This window comes from Fistularia commersonii, chromosome 11 (assembly GCF_037954325.1).
Source record: "Fistularia commersonii isolate RoL2024-O1a breed Wild chromosome 11, RoL_Fcom_v1.0, whole genome shotgun sequence".
Lineage (NCBI taxonomy): Eukaryota > Metazoa > Chordata > Actinopteri > Syngnathiformes > Fistulariidae > Fistularia > Fistularia commersonii.
Genome location: NC_141294.1, coordinates 11,694,513 through 11,721,719, shown reverse-complemented (window position 1 = coordinate 11,721,719; position 27,207 = coordinate 11,694,513). Strand labels below are relative to the sequence as shown.

The 27,207-nt window shown below is 40.0% G+C and overlaps 2 protein-coding genes across 2 annotated transcripts in view; one reads left to right on the top strand and one right to left on the bottom strand.

The window, feature by feature from the left end:
• The first annotated feature begins 11,505 nt into the window (after nucleotides 1-11,505).
• myl4 (myosin, light chain 4, alkali; atrial, embryonic) lies at nucleotides 11,506-19,167 on the top strand. The gene is made up of 9 exons (XM_086154934.1): nucleotides 11,506-11,529; nucleotides 11,771-11,914; nucleotides 12,207-12,234; nucleotides 14,563-14,712; nucleotides 14,807-14,880; nucleotides 17,702-17,801; nucleotides 18,065-18,142; nucleotides 18,223-18,259; nucleotides 19,063-19,167. Exons 1-8 carry the CDS (start codon nucleotides 11,521-11,523, stop codon nucleotides 18,249-18,251), a joined length of 612 nt encoding a protein of 203 aa, XP_086011060.1. The 5' UTR covers nucleotides 11,506-11,520; the 3' UTR covers nucleotides 18,252-18,259; nucleotides 19,063-19,167.
• A 1,352-nt stretch (nucleotides 19,168-20,519) lies between these two features.
• The window catches only part of LOC147229469 (TGF-beta receptor type-2-like), a 31,987-nt gene continuing 25,299 nt past the window's right edge, over nucleotides 20,520-27,207 (bottom strand). The window contains exons 9-10 of the mRNA XM_086154932.1: nucleotides 24,701-24,828; nucleotides 20,520-22,135 (exon numbers count right to left, since the gene is read on the bottom strand). Of these exons, the coding sequence (XP_086011058.1) occupies nucleotides 21,872-22,135; nucleotides 24,701-24,828 (392 nt within the window). The 3' untranslated portion in view covers nucleotides 20,520-21,871. The remainder of the gene's footprint in view (nucleotides 22,136-24,700; nucleotides 24,829-27,207) is intronic.

The following is a 27,207-nucleotide window of genomic DNA, read 5'->3' as shown; positions in this document are numbered from 1 at the left end:
TGGTTGACAAAACTTGATAGATTACATTAGACTTTTGCAGAAAAAAAACACAATGCCTCTCCAATCTCTATAAATAGGACATATATGGAGATGGGAACATGCCATAAGTACCTGTAAGTACCAAACAATGCGTTGTAGTCCACATACACAGAGGCCTTGAAAGAGAAGGACCTGAGTTGCCTCCGCTTCATTCGGAGGCTCAGGTCTTTCTATGTATGCAACAGGATGCTCCATATATTCTATAAGTCTGGTGTTGAGACAACCATTTTCTTTGTGGAGGTTTGTTGGAATGGAGGCATCAAAGCAAAGGACTGAAAGGAATAAACTAAACAAACTGAATCAAAAGTGCAATTTTGGCAAAAGTGTTTCTTCTTAAAAACACTGGGAAAATCTCAAGAGCAACTTCAGCAACGTACTCATACAGCTACTGTATTTATATCTGTGTAGTTCTTCGGGTGATTATACTACCCCATGTGCCCTTGACTTGCCCGTTGGGGACAAAAAAAGAATGTCACTGAATGGGAATCAACCTCGATGTCTCAGGGAAGGATACAAGGCTTTGTTCCTGCCTGTTCCATCTGATTGTACATCTTGTCTGATTTAGTTAAGCAGAGGTGCTGCACTGAGGTGCCTCCAACATCTCCTGCACTGCATGCAAACACACTCAAACAGAACTGTAGTGTACATTATTTGTGCAGTATTTTCAATACTTTCCAGTTTATTCTTGCTAACTTATCCAGTACACTCTTCATAAACGTATATCTATTCTTGTACTGATAACACTGTCTTTACTTTAGGTTATACTGCCTCCTTTAATATGTAAATCTATCTATCTATCTATCTATCTATCTATCTATCTATCTATCTATCTATCTATCTATCTATCTATCTATCTATCTATCTATCTATCTATCTATCTATCTATCTATCTATCTATCTATCTATCTATCTATCTATCTATCTATCTATCTGTCTATCTATCTATCTATCTATCTATCTATCGATGATATTGATCCATCATATACTGACTCATCTAAAGACCTTTGACCTCCATTTTAAGTGTTTATTTTTTTCCCTCCCACACTTTGACTCTGCTATGTGTGCTCTTTTTTAGTCTTTACTGTCTGGAATAAATTCTTTATATTTGTTTAGGTTTAAGTTGCATGTTTGTAAGTATGTTTTCAACTAAACTGGGAAACAACTTTTCCTTAAAAATATTCAATCACTGACAGTGGAGAGATTCTCTTCATAGACATTGAGTCCATCTGTATCTTGAATGGAATGTATCTGTTCCAGGCTATGCCCTCAATTATGGTTTACCTGAAATGTCCCCCGTCATAGTATAGCTACTTTTATGTTGACCACCTATGGCATCATTCCCCATTGCCCACAGTCTATTTGTGGGGATTTGTAGTATTGCCTGTATAACGGTAACAAAACACCAAATCTCCCCTGCCTAGAATGAAAGGTTAGACTGTCATTGATCCACCTGACCATAGAGTGATTATTCGACCTCCATGGCTTGGCTATCTTGGCTGTTTTGGCTGTCTGCTCCTATCTGGACCTGTTAAGAAATATTCTGTTTGATTGATATTGTCTTTTCGTTTTTCTATTTTTCATCTAGAACCCTATGCCGCATGAAATAAATCACAATTATTCGGCAAAAGTGTGTTGCTTTTCATCAATATTACCCCACAGCCTAAGGAAATGTACTGATTAACCTTGTTTTTGGCAGTCCCTCTATTTTTTCACTGCTTGGCTCAGTTCATTAGCCAAAGTCCGACAGAGCAGGTTCTTGCACCAGAAGTGGATTTTATACCGTTCTATTAAGTTGAACCTGCCACAGCCTTCCTTCGAAGACACTCCAGTGGGTGCTCCACTGTGCTGCTACTGCTTTTCTTTGGCGAGAAATAAGGGGGGTTGCGGTGTCATCTGACTATCTCTTCAACCTCCCAGTCCATCACTAAGTTGTATAGTCTACCTTTGTCCACACCCAATCCCAGAAAGAAACACCTCATAAACTGTAAGATTATACATATGCCATTATTAATATAATCTTTTCAGATCTTACATGGCTTACGCCGATGGCAAGAACAGTGCATCTTAAAGCTCTTAAAAATCTGCGGCCTGCTCCACACTCCCAAGTCAGCACTTTCTTCTCTGACAGGAGCTTTAGCTGTGACTTGTGTCACAGTCAGCTGTGGGATGAACTTCTCCCTGTACTTAACATACTGATAAATCGCCTCAGATAGACCACGTTTGCCAGCTGCTCATTTATCCCGACATCCACTGTGTTCTTGAGTCACAGCTAATACTGGCGATGGATATCACGTTGCTTCTCAAAGTAACCTCCTGTCGAATGGTCGCTCCGATCAATCAAGTGTTCATTCTTTTTTTTTTAGTCAATCTTACCCGGCACGGAATAAAGCTAGGGCTCCTGCTCCTATTTTCAACCCAACAACAGCACCTTATCAATGAAGCAGATGACATCCACCATATTTGTTTTGCTATTACTTGGGTCAGATGCAAAACTGACAGGCTGGCAGGGTTTAGTGGGTTGCCAGAGCTCCACTTGTTGGCATATGGCTGCTGCACCTCGCTGATCCCACTGCACATGTTTGCGCAAGTTGTCAGAGTCTCCATCGTGATGCCATGCAGACATGCCATGAACTTTGGCTCACTGATGGTGCATAGTGTGTGTGTGTGTGCGTGTGTATGTGTGTGTGAAAAAAATTCTAATCTCTTTCTTCCGGGATACATCTATGTGGCTCCCGCAGCCCCATCAGAGGGTCTGTTGTTTTCTAGAGGATAATGAGACCTCTGCCTCTGCATATCACATTTAACACATTGTGAGTGGAGACCTTAATGTCAACACAGATATTATTCTAGGAAATCAGAAATCATTTTCCTGTTGTTGCAATGGGCGCTGTCTGGTTAATCTTTCGACTTTTTGGCTTGGCCGGGTTTCTTTATCATTTATTTCCTTTATACACTCTGCCAAAAGATTGGCATATGCCTGGACCCTGTGTCATCTAGTAGAGTGGATTACTACCATTTCCATTCCCTGACCTTTTCAAGGTCAAATCTGCATCCGGCTTCATGCATCCGGGCAGCTAGTCAGCTATCAGGCTGCTCAATAGCTTGACTCAAATGAGCTCACCATGTAATATTTTGTAATTGAAATAAACTGCCAGTGCATTTCATGATTTGATGAACAAGTCTCTTCCTGATATTACAGGTTTTTTTTTTGGCATGCCATTAGGATCATTTTAGCAGGTTTTTAAACATCAAAGAACTAGTAGCTGTGCATGCTAGGGGGCGGCGTGGCACAGGAGGTAGATCAATCATCTTTGGAGCCGAGCATTCCTGATTCAATTCCAGCCTCCTCCTAGTGTGTCAAAGTGTTGTTGAGCAAGACACTGAACCCCTGACTGCTCCCCTGCAGAGAATGAATTTCCCCACAAGGGATTAACAAAGGATAAATGATAAATGTGGCTTGTGGTGGTGCTGCAGCTCTCTGTGCAGTTACCCAAACCCCCCTGATTTGGGCACCTCTTTTTTCATCCTCAATGATCTCCAACCAACACTTGATCCTTACTGGTCACTTCATGTCATTTTATAGCACTTTTAACATGGTTTGTCAGTTGACCAGTTCAGCTATATTGTGATTGTCAATGAGTTTAATACACTCAGCACTCAGCATAGTTCAGGGGAAACCAATAAAGATGTAATGAAGCAGGTAAAAGTGATCATGATTTTGTACAAACCCAGAGATGAAGCAATTGATGGTTCTTTATCTAATTTTCATCTTTAACATCAGAGTAAAAGACCTGATTGTACCGAAGGTACAAAAACCAAAGGTTTTGTGTCCTCTAACCGTGCCAGGCACATATCATGACGTTTCCCCTGGAAAGGGTTAAAAGGTTGTGAGGGTTGAAGCAGCGAGGGCATTTTAAGGTTTGAATGGATCAACTGGCTCAGATCCACCGTGCTTCACTCCGCAGCTCCTCTGCTGGGTCTGGGTGCCGGGTCGAACCGCAACTGAGTGCCAACCCTGTGTTCGGTTACAATTCACCTTGTTTACTTACAAAAAAAAAAAAAAGTGTCTGAAAGAATCATGCAGCGCTCATATCCACCCACTAGGCAACACCAGAGCAACCTGCATGGATTTTTCTATCACTGATGGAAAACAGATCTTACATATCACCCTAATTAAATTGTCAGATGAACCACTGCAGGTTGCCATTGAAATATGAGGCAGACTCTCGCTCTGTCTTTCACATCTATGGTGTCCGGGGTGTTGCCAGGGGTGACCACGCCCTTATGTTGCCATGACAGCAGCTGTTGCAAGTCTTCAGTTTGACCCCCCCCCCCTCCCCGGTGTGAAGTTACACACAGTACGATGATCCAGCTCATTCCAAAACACAGACATACAGACCCCCCCCACGTACACACACACACATGCGCGCTGACACACACATGCCTCTTCATCACCTTAATTGACTTTCAGCCAATCACAGGTCAATAATGTGATGTCATTGATCTTGTCATTGGATGTTTGAAGGTCAAAGGTCACATTAACAAATTAAAATGAGAATACAGTATATTTGATGTACCTTTTGAACAGAAAGGAAGATGACGCAAGCAAATTGATTTATGGTTAAATGTATGGACACTGCTCATTACTACGGCAACCAAAGTCTGTCTGAGATCATCTGTCGGCTGCAGGTTCCCACAAATATCAGGATGCAGGCTAAATACAGTCTAACAAGCACACTTGCGCTTGTACTCTTCAAACAACCAGCAATAACACGTGACTCGTGTCATAGTCCTGTGGTCACCTGAAGTCTCAGATCTCAAATCTCAAATCCATTTCAGTTGCAAGGCCTAATTTGGCCATAGAACGTTTGTGTTCAGGAGTTTACATGGTTTCATCAAACACTGGCACGTTCTTCATTGGTGAATGGAAGTGATCGCCAGGTTACCAGATCTAACAATGAGAGAAATAACGTACACATATATCAAATAACATTTTCTGCGTCAGGTGGCGCCAGTCTTTTGACATTACATAAATTAAACAATAGATAAAAAAAAAAATCAGAAGAATAAAACTTTCATCACTATTGTCATCTCTTTTGGTCAATCTGACTTCTTTGTATCAAGAAATGTCCAGTGCTTCAATAACAACCAAAAAGACCACCGAAAGACACTTAATATCCCCTGTGAAAGCCTCATCAGCTGAATTTTACCTGATGGTTGGATGAGGCAAACATGGAAGTGATGTACCAGGCATATTATTATTATTATTATTATTATTATTATTATTATTATTATTATTATTATTATTATTGTTATTATTGTTATTATTATTATTATTGTTATTATTATTATTATTATTATTATTATTATTATTATTATTATTATTGTTATTATTACTATTATTATTATTATTATTTTTATTATTACATTTCGCTAATATGCTAAAGAATCCTAATGCACATGGTTTGACTGACTGGTGTGTATTTGCTTGCATATTTGTATATCATCAGTTCAGCGAGCACCACCCATTTGATTGGAGCACAAGACTGAAATATTAGATATTTCTGGTTTTATACTGTCACCGATACCACCTCACAGCATGACAATCAACACTGTCTGCTAATAATCTACATATCCGAGTATCAATATGATTAGGAGCAGAGAGAAACTCCTCTTTGTGTCACAATACCAAAGCAAACATGCAAACACTGAAAAGACTTGGGAATTCTGAGTTACAACAACCAAAAATTAAAATCTTTACGCAGCTTTCAGCGACAGACAGGTGGCTCACTGTCCTCTGGGATGGATGGCTTGCTCTGGTGTCGACTGCCCTGCATGACCTGTGTAACTCTGTAAACTCCTTTTATTGCTCCAATATATACCTTTGTGATTGGAAAATAATATATGTTGTAAGAATGTGGTTCATTGTTTTATAGCAAATGTTTGAATAAACACAGTTAGACATTTATCAATGTTTCTGTCAATGTGTTATCAGCATTTATTTATTTACCTATTTAATCAACTCATTTCTTAATGTATTCATTTATCTGCTGATCTATTTATTCAGTGTTGAGGTGAACCAGTGACGCAAGTCACCGGTTCATAAGATATATTTGATTTAGTTTAGTTTAAGTTTATTCAGTTTAAAGCACTTTACAGCATTCTGTATTAGCTTCCCAAAAACTCAGAGAGGAGAGGAGAAGAGAATAAAAAGATGCGGAAAAAATGAGGAACACACTCTCCTATAAAGAACAGAGGAAACAAACTGATCGTCTCAAATTTTGATGAAAGACACAACTACAGCCAAATCAATATCACAAAGAATGCCAAAGAAATGCGAACAATAGCAGTAACATGAAGGACATCAGGGGTCACTGACAGTTCTGCAGTTAATAAATACATTAAATTAAACAGAAGCCTATATTCAAGCATCAATGAGTTATGATTACATCTGGTGGTTATGGCTCTGTATTGATTTTACAGTAAAGGGCATTTATATAATGTCGCTAATCTGTAAAATTAGTTCTTGACTGAGAAAACTTGACCCCATCCTGACACACAAATTTACCAAAAATCAAATTATTATTTGAAATTATTTGATGCTATGGTGTAGACTTTAACTTACATGAGAAATATTTGATTGCTCTATGAAAATTTGTATCAACAATGATATTCAACATCAAAAAAATGTAAAATATTTTTTTGTGAGGGTGCTTGAAGATAAGTCAGCCAGTACAAAGTTTAATGTGGACACACACACACGTGTACGCGCACACGCACGCACGCACGCACACACACACACACACACACACACACACACACACACACACACACACACACACACACACACACACACACTCATCCACACAGCTGTTAAGTTGTCTGGATGTCATTGATAAACACATGCTCTCCGTGTATGCCGTGTATATGTGTGTTCGTGTGTGTGTGTGTGTGTGTGTGTGTTATGTGGTGTGTGTGAGGGTGTGCATAAGTGTGGTGGCAAGAGAGAGAGAGAGAGAGAGCGAGAGCGAGAAAGAGAGCAAGAGAGAGAGAGAGAGTGTAACACTGTCGACTGCAGAATGTTGTTGCTCAGAGACGCCAGGCATTTCCTGTCTCTGTATGGCAGCTCTTCATATTGAATTAAACTCTGTGTGTGTGTGCGTGTATGTCTGTGTGTAATTGCGTGCTCGCTCCCACATGTGTTTGTGAGTGTTTTTGAATGACAGGCTACAGCTGACCCCTACTCTCCAGATTTTTATTTTTCCCAGCATCCATTCCGTAATAACAATCATTAAAGAACCACCAGATGTTCCTTTAAGGTTGCTGTGGTTTCTGAGAGAACCTATGGGTTCTGCAGTAAGACATCTGAACAATCTGTACGAGATCAACTGTTTCTGGATCCTGAATTGTCACAATCATGTCATCTGCCGTATGCATAACCAAAAATCTGAAAAATCTTTTGAGGTGATCCTTCCTGCACTCTTACTTTTGTTTATCCGCTGTCAAGTAAAATTCATCTGACTCGAGTTTTCACGTGTCGGCTTCTGGGAACTGTTGTGGAAGTTTGCTGCAGAGGGTATTGGGCTGCTCTACCCGCTTCTCCACCCGAGTGAATGTTCTGCTTCTCATGAAGAGTAATCTCCAAAAACGTGATAAAAGAAGAATATCAGTCATTCATTTTCCGGCCAAAACAAGAACAAAGGGGTGTGTCTGTGTGTGACTGCTGTACAATGACATTTTATAACTGGCATCTCTGGTGTTGTGTAAGGGTTGTTATTATGTGTTTGTGTAGTTGTCATTTTTATACTTGTGAAAATTAGAACACACACTTAATAGTTTTCCAATGCCTCATGGGATATTTTCAAGGGTTTATTTGAATCTCTAAGTGGTGATATCACACCATAAAAAGGCTCACATCCTTTATTACCACAATTCATAGCTGGTATCCAAAATAAAAAAAAATCCCTTTTCTTAAGAAATTTGAAAAAAAAAAACTTTTCATTTTCTAGAACCCCTTAAAAATCTGTGATTTCGCTGCACCAGGGTGCAGACTGACCCCAGAGTGCCCCCCTTTAACAGCAAAGATGCAGATGAACAGATGCTGCAGTTGCCCCCTCCCTGAGGTAAACACTCCTCTTGACATGATTCTCTTCTTCGGGCTGATGAGTTGGCCTTTTAAAACTATTTAAAGTCTGTATCTTATTTTGCGGAGAATCTCCTCCGTGGTCCCAGTGTGGCCAAAGCCCGGAGGAGCTGCCCCTACCCAATATTGCACCTTAGGAAAGATATTATATAGCATCCCCCTTCATCTGCAATTTACATATGCTTCGAAATGAAATCAAATGGCACTACCTTTAACATTTTCATTTATTCAGTGGATAGCATGTCCCCCCATTTTATGCGCTTAACAAATATCAAACAAATACAAAAAAAATCTAAACAATTATATTATACCCTTATCACAAAATAAAAAGCCCTAAAAATAAGTGAATAAATAATAATAATATTGGAAAATTATAAATTCAATAAGCGATCACATCAATAAAAAGTGAGTATGAGCCAGATGCCTGATGAGCTTGGGCAGGGGCACTTATTTGGTAGTATCATTTGTAAAAAAGATTAACTTGGCATTGCTATATATTCTTAATCAATATGAGCTCCTGCGTTTTAAGAGTTAAGTGTAACAGCTGGTTTTATTATAATTTATTTATATATATATATTATATGATATTATATGATATTATATGATATTATATGATATTATATTATATTATATTATATTATATTATATTATATTATATTATATTATATTATAGTGAAAGTGATTTTTTTTCCCCGATTTTATGGTCACCTCCAGAGGCCATAATCCCTTGATGGGCCACAATGCCGGCTCTTCCCCTACTGGCGGATTTATATTTTAGGCCCACTGGATTACAGGGCCTGCGGTTTGATGGGGGACAACGTTTATCCTGTTTGAGAGTGGTGAACAAGGCAGCGGGAGTCGATTTGAAGTAAGAGCCTCACATCCAATGACTGATGGGGCTAAACATGTTTCCACCTCATGACAGTTCATCCTTTCCCTCTGCGAGAACTACAACCGGTGCAAATCTCCATCAGTGGTAAGAAAGGGTAACTGAGATCAGTCACATTAGCTGATGTTTCATCCAAACCGACCTGGACGGTAAAAGATCATCTCGGGGTCATGGCACTGACGTGGCCGATCAAGCACCAACACTGTGTTTGTAATTAATTTCGGGATCCTCTGACTTGCCCTATGACTCAGCGACAATCCGTGACATATCCTGTAGGATTTCAGGTCTCTCCCACCCGCCATTAGTTTTGTTCAAGTGGTCCTGAGGACTTTATCATGCCATTATCACACCTAATACAGATTATTACCTTCCATTTGGAATTTGTTTCATCTTTAACACATGAGGAGGCACCTATGACAAGACTTGCTATATAGGCTTGATGGACAGTTAACTGTTGAAGGTCATAGAGCTGCCAAATCTGATGGAAAGTAAACTTCTCTTGGATTAACTTTTTCTTGGTGATTATAAATAAAAAGATAGGATTTGGCAACATTTCTTGAACAGCCTACGAGTCATGAAAGAACCTCTACATTGCCTAGCGACTGCTTTTCATGCGACTTATCTACTTGAGCTCGAACATACCATGTACGCGACTTCTCGGCTTCTGGAGCACGTTTCAGTTGAATACAGCCTCCCCCCCACCTCCACACACACACAGACACACACACACACACTCCTTTACCAGACCTCATGTTTTATAGCATCAGCTGCTACTTTAATGACACTGAAGTTTCAAACCTCAGCAGGTGAAGCACCTGCAGGTGAAGAACTCGACAAGTGCAACTGAATTCCTTTTCTTTCGAAAACAGAAATCTTTCCGGTCCAAGACCAGTTTAAGAAAATCAGAGTATCAGTTTAACAGCAGCACAACAAGTGCACTATGCACACACACAGACACACACACACACACATACACATGCAGACACACACACACATAGGCACACGTTCACAAAGAGTATCAGTCTTGTAACAAACAATGGATCATCTTTACCTGGCAATGTTGTTTCTGGTGAAATTATTCTAGATTCAACAGAGTTCCAACTTCTTTCTGTCTCTCCTTCCTTCTGTCTTTCTGTCTGTCTGGTGTCTTTTGGCCTAGCGTTACTTCGCCTGGCTGAATGAAACCCGAGAGGTCAGGTACTGTGTCATCACACACACACACACACACACACACACACACACACACACACACACACACACACACACACTCAGGGGTCACATGTTCATCAGTTGCTATTAAGCAACATTAACGGATTTCTTCAAAACTTTCGAGACCCCTTTCGAGAAATTCACTGTCCAGTGTAGCATCTGCGATAAAAACAAACTAATTTGTTTAGGGGGGTCACAATCATATCCAAAACATTTTCTGAAACCACATGATTGTGGGAAGAAGTTTTTTTTTATTTAAAAAGTTAATTTAGGTGATCATAAAAACCAAATACTTGGTTCATAATTAATTGTTCAAACAACCAACTCAAACTGATATATCAACAAAACTGTATCAACAACAACAAAACTGATATATCCAACATAGTTATTACCCCAAAACTGATAAATAAGCATAAAAGCGAACTTTGCAATTGCCTTTGTTTTTAGTCCTGTATCAGCAGTAAAGGCATCAGTGATGCATTTGTGGCTTCACAATCAGAATTTATGGGTTTTTAGAAAAATTTGATAGGTGATTTAGGTAATCATAAAAACCAAATACTTGGTAAACTGATATATCCAACATAGTTATTACACCAAAACTGTTAAATAACCATAAAAGCGAACTTTGCAATTGCCTTAGTTTTTAGTCCTGTATCAGCAGTTAAGGCATCAGTGATGCATTTGTGGCTTCACATTCAGAATTTATGGTTTTTTAAACAATTTTGATAGTTGGAAATGCTTTATTTTAAGTGATAGAAAATGAAGGTGATGAGGGTTACAATCGAGGATAAAAGTAAAAAAAAATAGAGCCGATTGGCTCCTTTTACTGTCATATTAGAACAAAATTTGGGAGCAGTGTAAAGTATCAGATGTATCTCCGTAAAACCTGTAACCACTAAAAATAACATCAATATCATGACTTTTAATATCAAAAAGTCAAAGTTTCCCACCAGGAGCTGACTGCCGATCCCTCTAAACAGGAAGGGAAGGGCAGTTTCCATGCTGGCTGCCAGAGCTGTACTTTCTTATTATTTTGTTAAAACTACAAGTTCTTAAATAACCTCAATGAACTGTGAAAAAGGGATACTCAATGTTTTATTCTTCGGGAGAATTTATAGAGTATAGTAATTCTTACTGCATGGAGCAACTGAGAACACTTAATTTCCTCAGAGAGGCGGACGTGACAAGACGGCAGTTCACCAGTGCTTCAGTGAAAAATAAGAGACATCGTGGCATTAAAATGCGACTGGTAAACGTTTTCTATTTAAGGTATACTCTTTAAATGTTCATATGTTAAGCTTTTCTCCCCAGAGCTTGTGTTCTATGGTGAGTCAGTGGAGGATGGTGGAATTCGTTCCAGATCTATTTAAAGCGTCTTGATGGGAGCATTCCTAAGAGATTCATTTATCACCTAATTCATGTCTCTGACCATAAATAGTGATGGTGCGCACGATGTATTTAAGCCCCAAACGCTGCATCTCCTTCTCTAGTCAGAATTCATCCATTGCTTTGTTCTCCGTATCCGTCTGACCATCATGGCCCCTAAAAAATCACAATCAGACATGATGGAAGTGAAGATATCCTCAGAGCTCAAAGACGAAAAAGGTCCAGACTTTCACCCAGAGACCACTAAGGTAGTGTCATCATTATTTATCATTAAATCAAATGAAGTGCACTTTAAGATATGCAGTGTAATGTGAAGTGATTTCAAACTTTCATGTGACATCTGTGATATACTGTGAGTTTGGTAACCAGCAGACACCTGTACGTAAAATGTGATATAATTATTTAGTAAATGTGTTCTTATAGCAGTGATCTCCAACCGGGAAATCCTGGTGCCCAAATGTCATTAGAAAATGTTTAGTTATGTTGTAGATAATCAGCCTTAAATATTTTTAATATATTTTGTTTTTTAATCTCTTCCAGATTCAATTTACAACTGAACAAACTGAAGGTGAAGTAAACAAACGCATGTGCACATACAGATGCAAATACATTAAATTCAATGCACAGCTATCCTAATAAAAACATCGACTTTAATTGATTATGCTGGGTCTATGCTTGACCTAATTCATGTCTGTTTTAACCAAAACCAGAAGTGGCCCCACTCCAGGACTTCAAATTCTTAATCCGAATGATCTGTTTATATCGACATGAAGACATAGCTAAATAAAAGAGAGGGATCTGTTTCTACATTGTGTAAGTCACTTTGGATAAAAACATCTGTCAAATGACTGCAATGTAAAAAATGTAATGTAATCTAAATGTAATTAAATTTAAAGTAATTTAATGCAGCCTCAAGGCGGCACAGGCTGTTGTCTCCCTGAGCCAGCCTCGAGGGGGCATGGGCCAGTGTCTTCCTGAGCTGGTCCCAAGCCCGGATAAATGCAGAGGATTGTTTCAGGAAGGGCATCCGGCAAAAAACTCAGATCATATCGGATCAGTCGAGACCTGGGTAAACAACGACTGCCATTGGTACCGATGACCTACAGGGAACCAATGGAAACTGGGCTAGTGAAGGTCAAAGAAGAAGAGGAGGAAGGCATGCACTGAAGCAGAGAGAGAAGAGGAAAGGCAAGCGTTTGGGACTGAGAGTAAAGACTTTGAGTATTGGGACAATGACAGGAAAAGGTAGAGTTGGTCAACATGATGCAGAGAAGAAAAGTGGAAGTGTGTGTGCAGGAGACCAGGTGGAAAAGTAGTAAGGCTGGAAGCTTAGGAGCAGGTATAAGTTGTACTATCATGGTACTGACAGGAAGAGAAACGAAGTAGGAGTTGTCTTGAAGGAGGAGTTTGTTAAAACGCTCTGGAGGTGAAAAGAATGTCAGATAGACTTGGAAATTGCGGCAACTATAGAGGGATAAGGTTGATAAGACATACAATGAAATTATGGGAAAGAGTAGTGGTAACTAGACTGAGAGCAGAAGTCAGCATTTGTGAACAGCAGTATGGCTTCAGGCCTAGAAAGAGTACTACAGATGTGGTATTTGCATTGAAAATGCTAATAGATAAGTACAGAGAAGGCCAGAGGAAGCTGCATTGTGCTTTTGTCGACCTGGAAAAAAACATATGACAGGGTGCCAAGAGAGGAACTCTGGTATTGTATGATGAAATATGGAGTGGCAGTAAAGTATGTTAGACTTATGGTGCAGGACATGTATGCTAGCTCTGAGACAGTGGTGTGGTGTGCTGTAGGGCTAGCAGAGAAGTTCAAGGTGGAGGCGGGACTCCATCAAGGATCAGCTCTGAGCCCCTTCTTGTTTGCAGTGGTGATGGATAGGCTGACAGATGAGGTTAGACAGGAATCTCCATGGACCATGATGTTTGCAGATGATATTGTGATCTGAAGTGAGAGTAGAGAACAGGTTGAGGAAAATCTAGAGAGGTGGAGGCATACTCTGGAAAGGAGAGGAATGGAAGTTAGTCGCACCAAGACAGATTATATGTGTGTGACTGACAGGAACCCAGGGGGAAGGGTGAGGCTACAGGGAGTGGAGATCAAGAAGTTGGAGGATTTCAGGTACTTGGGGTCAACAGTCCTGAGAAATGGAGAGTGTGGAAAAGAGGCAAAGAAATGAATACAAGGAGGTTGGAATGGGTGGAGAAAAGTGTCAGAGTTACTATGCGATGGAAGACTATCAGCCAGAATTAATGAAAAGGTGTATATGACAGGTGGCTTAGAAACAGTTACAATGACGAAAAGACAGGAGGCAGCGCTAGAGGTCACAGAGATGAATATGTCAAGGTTCTCTTTGGGAGTGACCAGGATGGATAGGATCAGGAATGAGTCTATCAGAGGAACAGCACATGTTAGATGTTTTGGAGAGAAGATCAGAGAAGCCAGACTGAGATGGTTCGGTCATGTACAGAGGAGGCATACTGAATATATTGGTAGACAGATGTTGGAATTGGAGCTGCCAGGCAGGAGGTCTTGAGGAAGACCAAAGAGAACATTTATGGACGTAGTGAGAGAGGATTTGAAGGTAGTTGGTGTGAGAGAGGAGGATATAGAGAATAGGGTTAGGTGGAGAAAGTGGATTTGCTGTGGTGACCCTTGAAGGAAAAAGCTGAAAGGAGAAGAAATCAATCTTTGTCTACGTTTTTTTTGGACATGAACTAGTAAAATATTTAGGCTAAAAAAAGAAAAAGAAAAATCAACACTACTCACTGGATACATTTTTTGTCACGAACCACAGGAAAAACATAAGATGTATATTCGAATTACGGTTATCCTTGTGATAATGAGATGATATGCTAAGTGTAACCTTTGATGGGTCTGCAGAGTTCAAAGAGGCATTCCAGCTGTTTGACAGGACTCCCGAAAACTGCATGAAAATCTCCCTGGCTCAGTGTGGAAATGTGATGAGAGCTCTTGGACAGAACCCAACCAATGACGAAGTCGTCCGTGTCCTGGGGCGACCCAAAGCTGAGGGTATACACCCACACAGACACATGCACACACTGAAAATGTGTCAGGATCACAAAATCCCCATGTTTAATGGTAAGTTGATAATCTCTTTGTGCAGACATGGATGGCACTGAGGTGGACTTTGAGACCTTCCTGGCCATGTTGCAACACGTATCCCAGTCCAAAGACCAAGTAAAATAAATCTTCTTTGTCTCAGAGGACAGGAATATAGGGATCAGTTGAGCATGACAAATGTATTTTTTTAAATTGCTCCCAGAATACACTGGTCGTGTACATGGCGGTGCACTGCACATATTACCTCGATCTGTTATTTTTGATTAGTTAAACTCTTGAGGTTTTCCTCCACCTGCTGCCTGCTCTCACTACAGATCACAATGTCATCTATAACATCATGGTGATTCCTGTCTAGCCTCATCTGTCCAGCCTGTCCATCACCTTTCCAAAAAAGAAGGGTCTCCGGGCTGATCCCTCATGTAGTCCCACCTCTATCTTGAACTTCTCTGTCACACCTGTAGCACACCTCACCACCGTCTCACACATGCACATGCACTAGTCTAATTTCTCTACATCTCTGCCATTCCAGACCGCCTCATACAGTACCATAGTTCCTGTCTATGCTTTTGAAGATCTGCAAAGGCACAATGCAGCTCCTTCTGACCTTCTCTGTACTCTGATCCTTCAAGATCAGTCCCACACCTTACACTCAGCCTTTGAGTGTCTTCCCTTCAGGTCACAGACTCCGCTGCCCCACCTGCAAAACCCAGAGGAAAGGGTAACTTTAGTCCCCAGAGCTGTCCAACTCCTCAATTCCCAGGAACCGTGCAAACCCTTATCGCCATACCAGCCACTCCCAGCCTGTCTCTTCTACCAATTGTACAATTTGCACAGTTCTGTGCAGTCATTTATTATACCTATATTATATATAGTCAACAATGTAATACATTTTCCACTACTTCATCTACTGCCCCCCCTTTATCCTTTTTATTTTCTTTGTCACCCCATCTATCATTCAAACCATCTTATACTGTCTAGTTACACTCCCACCTACCACGACGTTGCAGTCACTGATCTCCCTCAGATTGGATTGTTTATACAAGTAATGTACATGTAGTCTGCCTGCGTGCTCATACCTTCGCTTTTATAAGTTACCTATGTTCTTGCCTCTTGTGGAAAAAGGATTCACATCTTTGCAAAGTATCCCATCTCCTGTCCCTCAGTGCTCTTATCCTGGATGCCAAATCTGTCCATCAGTACTTTGTCACATCTATTTCCTGCACCATCATGTCCATTGAAGTATGAATTCTCACCAACTTCTCACCTCTGGGGATATTCTGCATCACTTCATCTCATTCATTCCAGAACTTCTTCTTCTCTTCCAACTCACATCCCACCTGTGGAGCATAGCCGCTAAACATTTGGCATCACACCTTTAATTTCTAGCTTCAGACTATTCATTCCCTCTGAAACCCCTTTGCACTTCCAGAACATTCCTCACAATGTCCTCCATCAAGATAACACCTACTAAATTTATTTCCTGTCAATACCATGGTGGTACAACTTAAAACCTGAACCTAAGCTTCTAGCCTTGCTACTTTTCCACCTGTTATTTCGTAAGCAAATGTAAATTGCAGGTAGATGGTGCGAAATATAATAATTTTCCCAAGGTGCCAAATAGGGTAGCGATGGCTTTAGGAAGGTAATATATTGAACAGTTCTTCTTCTTCTTCTTCTTCTTTCGGCTTTTCCCTTCAGGGGTCGCCACAGCGAGTCAACTTTCTCCATCTAACCCTATTCTCTGTATCTTCCTCTCTCACACCAACTACCTTCATATCCTCTCTCACTACGTCCATAAATATTCTCTTTGGTCTTCCTCGAGACCTCTTGCCTGGCAGCTCCAATTCCAGCATCCGTCTACCATTATATTCACTATCCCTCCTCTGTACGTGACCGAACCATCTCAGTCTGGCTTCTCTGACCTTCTCTCCAAAACATCGAACATGTGCCGTCCCTCTGATAGACTCATTCCTGATCCTATTCATCCTGGTCACTCCCAAAGAGAACCTCAACATCTTCAGCTCTGCGACCTCTAGTTCTGCCTGCTGTCTTTTGGTCATTGTAACAGTTTCTAGTCCATACATCATCGCTGGTCTCACCACTGTCTTGTACACCTTTCCTTTTATTCTGGCTGAAAGTCTTCTATCATATAGTACCCCTGAGACTTTTCTCCACCCATTCCAACCTGCTTGGACCCGTCTCTTCACCTCTTTTCCGCACTATCCGTTGCTCTGGACTGTTGACCCTAAGTACCTGAAATCCTCCAGCTTCTTGATCTCCACTCCCTGTAGCCTCACCGTTCCACCCAAGTTTCTCTCATTCACACACATATATTCTGTCTTGCTGCGACTAACTTTCATTCCTCTCCTTTCCAGAGCATACCTCCACCTCTCTAGATTTGTGTCTGCTCTCACTACAGATCACAATGTCATCCGCAAACATCATGGTCCATGGGGGTTCCTGTCTAACCTCATCTGTCAGCCTATCCATCACCATTGCGAACAAGAAGGGGCTCAGAGCTGATCCCTGATGGAGTCCCACCTCCACCTTGAACTTCTCTGTTACCCCTACAGCACACCGTACCAGTGTCTCACAGCGAGCATACATGTCCTGCACCAGTCTAACATACTTCTCTGCCACCCCAGACTTCCTCATACAATACCAGAGCTCCTCTCTTGGCACCCTGTCATATGCCTTTTCTAGGTCTACAAAAGTTAAAAAGACATGTTCTGGAATAGATTCGGATTATTTAGATAAATATGGTGTCGCTCACGCTTCCTTAACGGTTGATGAGTCAGAAATTTCTCTAAAGTTGTTCCCGGTAATTGATAGTTAAAAAATGTCTTTTTTATGTTAGGTCAGATGTCGACTACAATCAAATTGTGTGTTTGTGTGTCTGTGTGTGTTTGTGTGTTTGTGTGTGTGTATGCATGACCAGGGGACATATGACGATTTTGTTGAAGGCTTGCGAGTTTTTGATAAAGAAGGGAACGGAACTGTGATGGGAGCTGAACTGAGACACATGCTGGTTACTCTTGGTATGAACACTTGACATCCCTGTTGAAAGAAACACTTAAATGCACTATTTGTTCTACAATTTGATGTAACACATTTGAAAAGTCTGAGTATGATCAGAATTTGACTTTTTCACATACCGTCACTGCCAAATAAATCCAGCTGATCTCCTGTTCTTATCAGTTGTCCTTTTTAGAGACGGACACACTTTATGACAATTATTGATGGGGGGGGAGGGGGGTGACATATAAACCCAAAAAATATTTTTATTCTTTTGTTTCATGAGGGGAGCGGATGACAGAGGCCGAGGTGGACCAGCTGCTGGCCGGAGAGGAGGATGGAAATGGATGCATCAACTATGAAGGTAAGGCTCGCGTCAATGCAAAGGATCACATGAGGACAGATTTTCACTTTTTTACTGACGGATTACTTTTTATGATGCAGCTTTCGTGAAACACGTCATGGCTGGCTGAAGGTCTGGTGAGTAGAAAGTGAACATTGGTTATTTTGATATGACACTTCTACTGCCATGACAACAAAAGTCCGGGCCAAGATAACTCCCGTGGTCTGTCCTGGAGCTGGGAATTGTGCCATTTGAGCCACAACACCTCCTGGACTCAGAATTCAAGCTCTATTCTTTATGACGGCTTTTTGATTGACAGCAGTGAACCATGGGTCCATTTTTAGAGTCAGCTCCCAAAAACTGAATTTGGATACTTGGATTTTGGCGTTTCTTACAGAAACAAAGTTCACAATAACAATGTCCTCTGAGAATGATGTTCTTTATTAACCAAAGGTTAATGAAAAACATCACCAGTTACAGACATTGATGATATATATGGGTTGTACTGGTAGAATGGTTACTCTTCTGTCACAAAGCAAGAAGGTCTGTGGTTTAATTTGACACTGGGGCCTTTCTGTGTGGAGTAGTATGTTCTCCCCACTGTTCTCCGGGTTCTTGGGTTTCCTCCTACATGCCAAAAACACGCAGTACATTCATTGACACCCTAAATTACCCAAATGTGTGTATGAGAGGGTGAATGGTTGTCTCTATGCTGCTTGGTCCAGAGTGAACCCCACCCCTCGCCAGATGACAGCTGGAATAGACCCCCGTCCGGTGACCATAAGTGTGGGATAAGTGGTATAAGTAATTGAATGAATAAATAACCAGTGACATGCAACACATTATAGAGTCACAAGGACACAAACAAAACATCGGTACAGCGTTCTTATCCAAGAAAATATTTAAGATATTTCTTTCTTTTTACCTTCTTTTATTCCAAGGCCAGGCTTCTTCATCAACGAACATCGTGTCAACTGGAAATCTTGCTGCATATCTATGAGGATAAACCTTGGAAATGTGTTCAGGTTCAATAAAATTTCAAAACATTTCCCTATGAGTCATGATTGCATTGAGGGAGTTTAAAGTACGCATTTCATGACAAGGTTGATGATGAGAAATGGCTGACAAACTTTATTTGCAAGGATGTTGATTAAACAATTGTGAAAGGTCAAGGAAACCCTTGACCCTCTTCACCCTGGTGTGGGAAATGTATCCCTTATTTATACCATCGATCCCCCACCGAGAGGAACACCTGCCCCTTTTACTCTCCACTTTTTACACTTTCTAGTGTGCAAGGGTAATTAAATATCAGTTCCAAGATCACAGTAATAAATAAAACCATCATTTTTTATTTATCTTCTTAGAGTTACTCACAAATTTACATTCCCCTTTTTCACATGTAAAAAAGCATTATCGCGACCAAATGTAACCGAATCCCCTCCATAAAGATTATGAATTGAATGGGAGTCCAACTCCCATTGGGAATAAACCTCTAAAACAAAAGCTCACTCCAAATGCTCTGTTTCAGCATTTCCTATCAATTTGAAAAAAAAAAAAAATGAAAGCAGACGTCGGTTGATGGATTTTTCTAATTTCATTTCATCGTTACCAGACTAACTAACAGGCATCACACTCACAAGTCCTGGATGGTCTTGTGGTTAGGATTGGCACTCTCACTGCATGGCTGAGGTTTGTGGTCAGAGAAGTACCTTTTGGCGCAATTGAGAGCATCCTGTGTGAAGGTGTGGTTTGGGCACTGCAAGGCTAAGGACAACAGAGTCCTTTCCCGGTTCTATATTCATTATGCTCTAACCTTGTCCAGAAGAAGGCCATGTGTGTTATCTCTGATCCAACCCACCTGCGAAATGGCCTGAAGATAGAAACAACATGACAAATGATGATGTAAAGTCAAGGATACCCCTTTGCCTCCAATCAACTGAGTCAATCTCACTCAAACTCACATCTCAAATTATAGATATACTAGATATCAATAGAGGCAACACAGTGGCGCAGTGGTTAGCACTTAAGCAAGAAGATTTGATTCCCACTTTCTCTGTGTGGGTTTCTCCAGTTTCCTCCTACATTCTCTGGTTTCTCTCGTTTCAATCCAAAATGGTAGTTTTGCCTTGATATTTGGCCCCGACTGTTGACTGATATCCGCCTCTCACCCTTTGATAGCCAGCACTGGTTCCAGCATCCCCGCGACTAGTGTTGGATAAGTTATAGATAATGAATCAATCTATCAATAAGGCTCATTGGAGACCCTCAATTGAATGACTATTTGGACCTCTGGCCTCCAGGATGAGAAGTATAGTGAAGAAAGTAGAGTGAATGAAAAATTGGAAAGGTTGAAACAACAACACGAATATCAGCTACAAGCCTGGAAGAAAGAGCGGCGTAAATCTTAGAACTAACTTTAATTCATAAAAGATTTACAAATGGCACATTCTGTTTATAGGGTAGTGTAAAATACATTTTGGCATCTGTTTATATTGACAGAACACATACATTAAAATATCTATAAAATCTTTGCATATGTAGACAAGTGCAGCTTAGTACAATTACTTTCCCTTGTTGGCTGATTTTGTGCATTGTCACTCCTTGTCAAAATATCTTAATGGCAGCTGGACTCCAATTTTACTTCCATTCAAGAAGTTTCAATTCTCATCAGAGAGGCTTCTTCAGTGTTATTACATTAATGAGAATGTCATTTTGCAGTAACTAGGTTAAATGGGGATGTTGCGTTCAAGGGGGTACTTGTTAGGTGGGGGGGGGGGGGGGGGGACCAAAGGTAAAACTTTGGGGGACTTACCTGAGTTTAAAATTTGAATAGGTACTGTTAAAATTCTAATTGTGTGAAACTGTCTTCAAGGAAAGAAATTCAAGTCCAGTTGCCTCAAAACAAACTTTGACCAGGATTACCATGACCCGGATGACTTAGAACCTCCATAGACATGGTGCATTGTGCTTTGATTAACAACAACAGTTGCTGATCTCACACACACACACACACGCACACACACACACACACACACACACACACACACACACACACACACACACACACACACCAACACCTCTGAATTTCTGAAGGCAAGTCCACAGAGTAATAGTGTTAGGATAACTGGAGATAACTTGGCTCGAAAGAAGACAAAGTAGTACAATTATCTGAACTAAATGTCAGAATAATGACATGGCAGAAGATAAAACAATGTCAGAGGAACGTAAAGCATCTCAATACGTCTCAGGAGCTTTCACCGCCAGGCGCTAAACAACAACAACAAGAATCACAAAGGTCCTAACGAATCCGCCGCTTCCCTATTTTTATAACTAAAACAGGGAAGAGAAAGTTAAAGTATTGTTATTTGAGGACCTGCGATCACAACAGACAGACTTCTCAGGCGGTAAAGTGCATGTCAAATGTCTTTGGTTTACTAGTTATTGGCTTGTTTAGTTATCTCTTGCTTCGAGAAGCATCGATCTCTTGCAAAGTACACCTTTGGAAGCTTCCAGTTAACTTTGGCACTTTAGCTTTCAGACTGATTATGTTTTTTTTTTTTTTTTTTTTTTTGCTTTGGCAGAATTCTATATGACGCTGTGAGTGGAGCGCAGCTCCTTATCTCTACCTCAGCCTCCCTGAGGTTATCGTGATCAGTCCTAACAAAGTAGGCACTTTTATTTAGAACAAAAAAAAACAAACAACATCAAAACAATCTTCCCTTCAAGTCCGTGAACATGACAAGCTTTATCTCATTTCTTGTCACTGTCTGAACAGTCCATAGCTATGATGTTCTGTATTTCTGTGATTTTCACTTCCTCCTCTGGGATCTCCACCTCAACCACCGGCATCTCCAGCTCATCTGGGATTTTTTCTGCCGACGAGCTGCGGCTATGCAGTTTTTCCATTTCGTCTTCCACCTCGGAGATGCGCTCGGCGACACACTGCGCGGTGAGACGGGCCTCGGGGTCGTGGTCCCAGCATTCCATGATAGTGGCACAGAACACAGCTATGCCCTGGAGACGGAACAAAACAGGAGGGATATGAGATTTGGGATTCACTTTGGTAACTATGTAGGTACAATTTCAAGACTGATTAACAGTTGTTTCTCTTTTTTGCCTTCTATGTCTTGTAATTGAAGTGTAATAACTCATTATAATTAAGAGCATTTTGAATGTGATAACTATGTCAAAAAAAGATTCAGGTGACTTAATCTATAACCATAGAGCAGCGGTCGGGAACCTATGACTCATGAGTCATATATGGCTCTTCCAGTGACGGCATATGGCACCCGGACAATTTTGAGTTGAAAAAAAAAATCAGTTTGGAACTGATTTTAAAATACTTTTGATATTTCACCATAGTACTGTGTCATTTTAAAATAAACAGAATTGGTTTTGAGGATAAATTTCAAGCGGTCAAGCGTTGGCCGGGTCAGCAACCAATGGCTTCCGGTTCATTGTAAAGGTGAAGAAATTAATTTTATCAGATAGCCAACTAGTTTATCCGCTTCAACCCTCGTAATGGAAAAGATGTTGAAAAGAAAAAAAAGCGTTTAAATGATTAGCGTGCACCTCAGGCTGCGTGGACAGAGGAATTTGCATATAGATCTGTGGTATGTCTAATATGCAATGATAAAATTGCATAGATGAAACAGTCAAATTTAAAGCGTCACTTCGAACAAATCCATGCAGTGCCACAGGTTGCATTAAAAGTAAAACATATTTAATTTATTACATGTTAAAAATACTATATAGCTCTCAATGAAATACAGTTAGGAATATTTGGCTTTTATGGCTCTCCAAATCAAAAAGGTACCTGACCCCTGCAGGGGGGTCAGTTTTGCAAATGCTATGGAGAAAAGTCTTTGCTGCATGTACATCCTGAGAACGGTTGCACGGCTGATGGCTGAACATGTCCCAGGGTGAATCACTGAAACGCCGGCCAAAAAGAAGGTGGTTCCAAATGTTTGTCATTACAAGGAGAGGCAACCAATGTGCTTCACACAGGGATGTCCATGTTACACTTTCAAATTTCATGCAACACATGGAAAGAGGATATCAGTTTCAAACTGGTTAAGCCCTGTAGCTTTTTTCAGAATGAAGTCAAACCATAACTCTCTAAAAAGTCACTTACATCAAAAGACTAAACGACTGAATTATATCGGTGACATTTTTGGCGGCGCAAAGCAATACTTAGTCATATATCCACCTACAGATATGTTTCTTCAGAAATTGTAAGGAGCCAGATGTGCTAAACTGCTCAGAGGATAGACCTTTCTTAAAAATGTGCAACACCACAATAGAATCACTTATCATCCAGAACCCCCCCCCCCCCCCGGAAAAATAGTAGTGCTTTGCCTCAAAACTGAGATAATTACATTTTTCCCACTGTAAAAATCAGTTGATGCGCACTGACACCCTCTTGTGGTTATGGTATTGAACCAAGGGCTGGACGTGTTCTGTGGGAATTACTAAGGAGGGTTTAATGCTCTGCTGTAGTTTTGAGGAAGGAAGGCATCTATTATTCCTAATTTTATTCAGAATGATTTGTAATCATCAATGCTAATTGTAAAATATATCAATAACGCATAGATCTTGTGGGGAGACTTTATTTTTTTCTTGTATTTGAAATCTAAGTGCATTAAAAATGACACCATGCATCTGATACAGTCGTCTTTCTTTTTAAGGTGTGTTACATTTTACAGATACTTGAGTGGTATTGTGACAAGGCATCAGTTTGTGGATCAATTCTTATATTTTCTGTATTAACAGTTTAGTATTTTAACTCTTCAATTCATGTATTCATTATTCTGCATTTTTTACTAATTTGTGGGAGCATAAAGTACGGTACTTGAATTTGCTCTTGAAACTAAATAAATGAAATTCTGTTAATATGAGGACAATTCGTCCAACTCATGGGAGAAGGATGTACCTCTTCCAGAGAAAAGAAACCACCCAACTACTAGTTATGTTCTGTTGAGTTGGTTAACCAGCTTGTATCTTTAAGTCTTTAAACTTGCACAAACATGCTGGAATCTTGGAGACCATAAAGAAATAAAAATCAGAATATAAATACAACAAATAAAATAAATACAAATATAAACTAAAAAGAATAGATAGATATACAGACAACAAGACAAACAAAGAAATTTAGGATTTAGGATTTAGGAGTGAGTGATCATGGATTAATAATTTAGAGGACAAAATGCTGGATTAGAAAAAATAAAATAAAAAAAATGCATATTTGCGTTGACCAAAACTTTCCATCCGACTTGCTTGAAAAGAAATGTCTGCTTCCTACTGACAAAAGCCTAAAAATACATGAAAAGCAAGTCAAATTGAAATCCCTGAATTACACAGCAATTCACAGTAAACAACGCACAAATGCACTTATAATGTCAGTGTTTTGGTTTTGTGTTATGGGGTGGTGCTGACTAAGCCTGACTACTGTGGTCTCAGTATTGATGGATATTTCTTTGTGTTACAAGTGCAAAATAACTGTGGCAATATCTTTAACGGATGTCCATGTATACAGGTGGCACATTTATCTGAAAGATACATGAATATATCAAGTCCCACCTGATGTTTAAGCCATGTGCTCGGGATCTCAGGTCTTCCTCTGTCTCTCAACACGTTGTCCTTCATGCTCTCCACACAGGGGTGCTCTCGTACTTTAGACCCGTACGCTGCTTCGTAGTCTTTCACCTCTGCAACCACAGACGCCAGCGGCGGATCAGACACAGAAAAGGAAGCAATTATCATGACGCATCTAAAGAAGGGAAAAGCCACCATGAACAATGACTGCGAGTTTAAGCAACAAGCGACAACCACACGTTGCCCAACATGATCCATATATGATCTTTTCTTGAAAAACAATTTCATTTGAAAGTAACAGCAAAGTCTTCCTTTCTGGTACACAAGGCCAATTTCAATGCTGTTCAGAAGTTTTCAGTCAGTATCTGATGGTTTTGAATAAGATGCCCTTAAGAGTTGGAACGGCTCCCAATACCTCAGTACCAAATGGCTATCAAAGTTGCTGCCTTTTGATATGGGGATTCACAAAGTGCAATACTCAATACCATATTGAGTGGCTAAAAGGGTGCAATGATATGTACATCTTCATATGGCTACAAAAATGACTATGTTATGTTGAAATCTTGACACCTGCTGCATGGGGTCTGTATTGTCTATGAACCAATGATAAGCAACACTTTAGTTTAGCTTAGTTTAGTTTAGTTTAGTTCAATAAAAAGTGGATATCCCAGGTGTCTTGAAAAGACATTGTGAGGCAGGGGTGTTCATTTGATCCTCAAAAGTGAATATTTTAAAAGTGTCAACGTTTTGACTGACCTATCTCAGGTCAAGTTGTTGCATAGTAAAGAAGATTTTTAGCACAGAATAAGAAAAAACAATAACATGGGCTCTAATCACAGAGTCTCTGATTTCACTCCTCTTGGCTGTCATTATGCTGTAAAGCAATCATCAATATGCATTCCCCTACAACTTTAAGGGTCTTTTTGCGATTTCAAATGATGACACAAAAAAGTTTGGAATCTTTAAAACTAACCAAAATTAACTTTAATTCATAATCTAAAGAAATTGGTCTTACTTACTTGAATATCTAAGAATGAGTTGGTAAATGATTTGCTTATTTCTAGTAGAAATCCAAATAGGATCAAAAATATAGGACTTTAAAATGAGCACCAAACAATAAGAATAAGAATAAGAATAAGAATAAGAATAAGAATAAGAATAAGAATAAGAATAAGAATAAGAATAAGAATAAGAATAAGAATAAGAATAAGAATAAGAATAAGAATAAGAATAAGAATAAGAATAAGAACAACTTTATTTATTCTGAAGGAAATTGTTGTGCCAGAGTTTCAAGTAAAACATAACAATAATAAATGATAGTAGGAAATTGTATAAACAGTAAAAAAAGGGGGGGGAATAAAAAATACAAATAAAACTATAAAGTGTCAAAGTCAAGGCTATAAAGTGTTTTAAGGTCTTAAGTGCAAAGAATGTGTTCACCTGTGATATGGCAGTGTGCACCACTTTGGGTAAAGCCCATGCGGGGTAAAAATACGGTTGAATAAAATTATAACTTTGTATCCAGGTTTCTAAAATTGTCTGCACTTATCTATAATTGATCTATAATTTCCTCCAACCTTGAGTAACTCTCTGCTTCTCTGCAGTAAGATCATTCCCTTAACCTGCTGCAAAATAGTTTCTAGCAGTTATTCAGTTATTCTAGCTGCATAACATGAGTCGAACATGTCAGAATTCAGGAAAGTGTCCTTGTCCTCACAATGTAGCGGGAGGAAGTGGGAGGTTTGAACAGGACAGGAAGTCAGAGGGCCAGGATTGGGACTGCGCAGATGACAGATCCACACTTCCTGTTTTTTTCACTTCTCTGTGTTTTGGTATTTTAAAAACGGACCCAGCTGAGCCAACCCCCTGGTGTTTAGTCATGCCAGGACTAGCATTGTTCCTAGCATTTTACATCTCTTATTTTCATCACTGAAGAGCATAGCAGTATGAAAAATGACTTGTCTAAACAGCAACAGGGATAGCAACCTGAGCTTCCATCTCACATGCCCCTTGCTGTTAGGGGGGCCAGATGTTAACACCTGGTCATCTAGGCCTGTTGTTTAAACACAAATCCCTGATATATTACTGCAGAGAAAGAAGGCAGTTTCTGACCTTTTTTTTCCCTTTTCTGATTATCTGTCAGAAACTTTTGTGGGCCAAAGGGGAGCAGAAAGCATCCCAAGTCGTAACTCGTTGTCAAAATTGAGCTGGATCGGGCTGCATGATCCCACCATTGGCTCACAGCTGCGTACGTTTGAATAGTTTCCAGTGCCGTGTTTCGGTTTAATCCCGGTGCCTATTAAATTTGCAAATCGACGGCCCACATTATTTCACTTTGCAACAGCCTCATGTTGTTTGTGTACATGCCCATGATCTTTAGCATGCAGAAATAAGTATGTAATATTGCTCATAAAGAGTGAAACTTAACTTAATAGTGCTATATTTCATGTGTGTGAGTGTCTGTGTGTGTGGGTGTGTGTGTATAAGTGTGT

Excerpts from the sequence above, each read along its gene's own strand:
- myl4 (XM_086154934.1), top strand. Across the intron at positions 14,881-17,701 it reads TATCCCAGTCCAAAGACCAA|GGGACATATGACGATTTTGT; the intron begins GTAAAATAAATC and ends ATGCATGACCAG. Across the intron at positions 18,143-18,222 it reads TGGATGCATCAACTATGAAG|CTTTCGTGAAACACGTCATG; the intron begins GTAAGGCTCGCG and ends TTTATGATGCAG.